Here is a 2,500-nt window from a genome sequence, read left to right on the forward strand (position 1 = left end):
GTGTAGTTCACTGGTTACCCACGTCCTGAATACCACCCTGTTCACTGGTTACCCACGTCCTGAATACCACCCTGTGTAGTTCACTGGTTACCCACGTCCTGAATACCACCCTGTGTAGTTCACTGGTTACCCACGTCCTGAATACCACCCTGTGTAGTTCACTGGTTACCCACGTCCTGAATACCACCCTGTGTAGTTCACTGGTTACCCACGTCCTGAATACCACCCTGTGTAGTTCACTGGTTACCCACGTCCTGAATACCACCCTGTGTAGTTCACTGGTTACCCACATCCTGAATACCACCCTATGGTTACCCACATCCTGAATACCACCCTGTATAGTTCACTGGTTACCCACGTCCTGAATACCACCCTGTGGTTACCCACGTCCTGAATACCACCCTATGGTTACCCACATCCTGAATACCACCCTGTGTAGTTCACTGGTTACCCACGTCCTGAATACCACCCTATGGTTACCCACGTCCTGAATACCACCCTATGGTTACCCACGTCCTGAATACCACCCTATGGTTACCCACATCCTGAATACCACCCTGTTCACTGGTTACCCACGTCCTGAATACCATCCTATGTAGTTCACTGGTTACCCACGTCCTGAATACCACCCTATGGTTACCCACGTCCTGAATACCACCCTATGGTTACCCACATCCTGAATACCACCCTATGGTTACCCACATCCTGAATACCACCCTATGGTTACCCACGTCCTGAATACCACCCTATGGTTACCCACGTCCTGAATACCACCCTATGGTTACCCACATCCTGAATACCATCCTATGGTTACCCACGTCCTGAATACCACCCTGTGGTTACCCACGTCCTGAATACCACCCTGTGTAGTTCACTGGTTACCCACGTCCTGAATACCACCCTGTGTAGTTCACTGGTTACCCACGTCCTGAATACCATCCTGTGTAGTTCACTGGTTACCCACGTCCTGAACACCACCCTGTGGTTACCCACGTCCTGAATACCACCCTGTGTAGTTCACTGGTTACCCACGTCCTGAACACCACCCTGTGGTTACCCATGCCCTGATTACCACCCTATGGTAGTGTAGTTCACTGTGCATACCTGTGTGTGTGTGTGTTTACGTACCTGTGTTTAAATACTTGTGTGCTTGCGTGTATATGTGTGTTTACGTACCTGTGTGTGTTAATGTGTGTGTGTGTGTTTACATACCTGTGTGTGTGTGTGTGTGTGTGTGTTTACGTACCTGTGTGTGTGTGTGTGTGTGTGTGTGTGTGTGTTTACTCTACGTGTGTGTGTGTGTGTGTTTACGTACCTGTGTGTGTGTGTGTGTATTTACTCTACCTGTGTGTGTGTCTGTGTGTGTGTGTGTGTGTGTGTGTGTGTGTGTGTGTGTGTGTGTGTGTGTGTGTGTGTGTGTGTGTGTGTGTGTGTGTGTGTGTGTGTATTTACTCTACCTGTGTGTGTGTGTGTGTGTGTGTGTGTGTGTGTGTGTGTGTGTGTGTGTGTGTGTGTGTGTGTGTGTGTGTGTGTGTGTGTGTGTGTGTGTGTGTGTGTGTGTGTGTGTGTATTTACTCTACCTGTGTGTGTGTGTGTGTGTGTGTGTGTGTGTGTGTGTGTGTGTGTGTGTGTGTGTGTGTGTGTGTACCTCCCAGGTATCCGTGAGGATAATGAGGAGGAGGTGCGTCGTCTTTCGACAGAGAGCAGGTTTGAGCAGACGGTCCGGAAGGCAGCCATGATGATGTTCAGGAAGTTGAACCCTGACAGGAAGAAGAAGATGGCTGTGTCTGAGATGATGGAGAACGTTGGACAGGTCAACGCTGTGCACGGTACGGCACACACACACACACACCTGGACACACACACACACACACCTGGATAGCACACACACACACACCTGGACACCCACACACACACACCTGGATAGCACACACACACACACCTGGACACACACACACACACACACACCTGGATAGCACACACACACACACCTGGATAGCACACACACACACACCTGAACACACACACACACACACACCTGGATAGCACACACACACACACCTGGACACACACACACACACACCTGGACACACACACACACACACCTGGATAGCACACACACACACACACCTGGACACACACACACACACCTGGACACACACACACACACACCTGGATAGCACACACACACACACACCTGGACACACACACACACACACACACACCTGGATAGCACACACACACACACACCTGGACACACACACACACACACACACACACACACACCTGGACACACACACACACCTGGACACACACACACACACACACCTGGATAGCACACACACACACACACCTGGATAGCACACACACACACACACCTGGATAGCACACACACACACACACACACACACACACACCTGGACACACACACACACACACACCTGGACACACACACACACACACACACACACACACACCTGGACACACACACACACACACA

At 50.6% G+C, this 2,500-nt stretch overlaps 1 protein-coding gene across 2 annotated transcripts in view; it reads left to right on the top strand.

Annotated features, from left to right (window-relative positions):
* The window catches only part of wfs1a (Wolfram syndrome 1a (wolframin)), a 111,847-nt gene that overhangs the window by 79,654 nt on the left and 29,693 nt on the right, over positions 1-2,500 (top strand). For both annotated transcript variants that reach the window (XM_055910379.1, XM_055910378.1), the window contains one exon: positions 1,656-1,829. In XM_055910379.1, the coding sequence (XP_055766354.1) occupies positions 1,656-1,829 (174 nt within the window). The remainder of the gene's footprint in view (positions 1-1,655; positions 1,830-2,500) is intronic.

Source organism: Salvelinus fontinalis, unplaced genomic scaffold, assembly GCF_029448725.1.
Source record: "Salvelinus fontinalis isolate EN_2023a unplaced genomic scaffold, ASM2944872v1 scaffold_0005, whole genome shotgun sequence".
Taxonomy (NCBI): Eukaryota; Metazoa; Chordata; class Actinopteri; order Salmoniformes; family Salmonidae; genus Salvelinus; species Salvelinus fontinalis.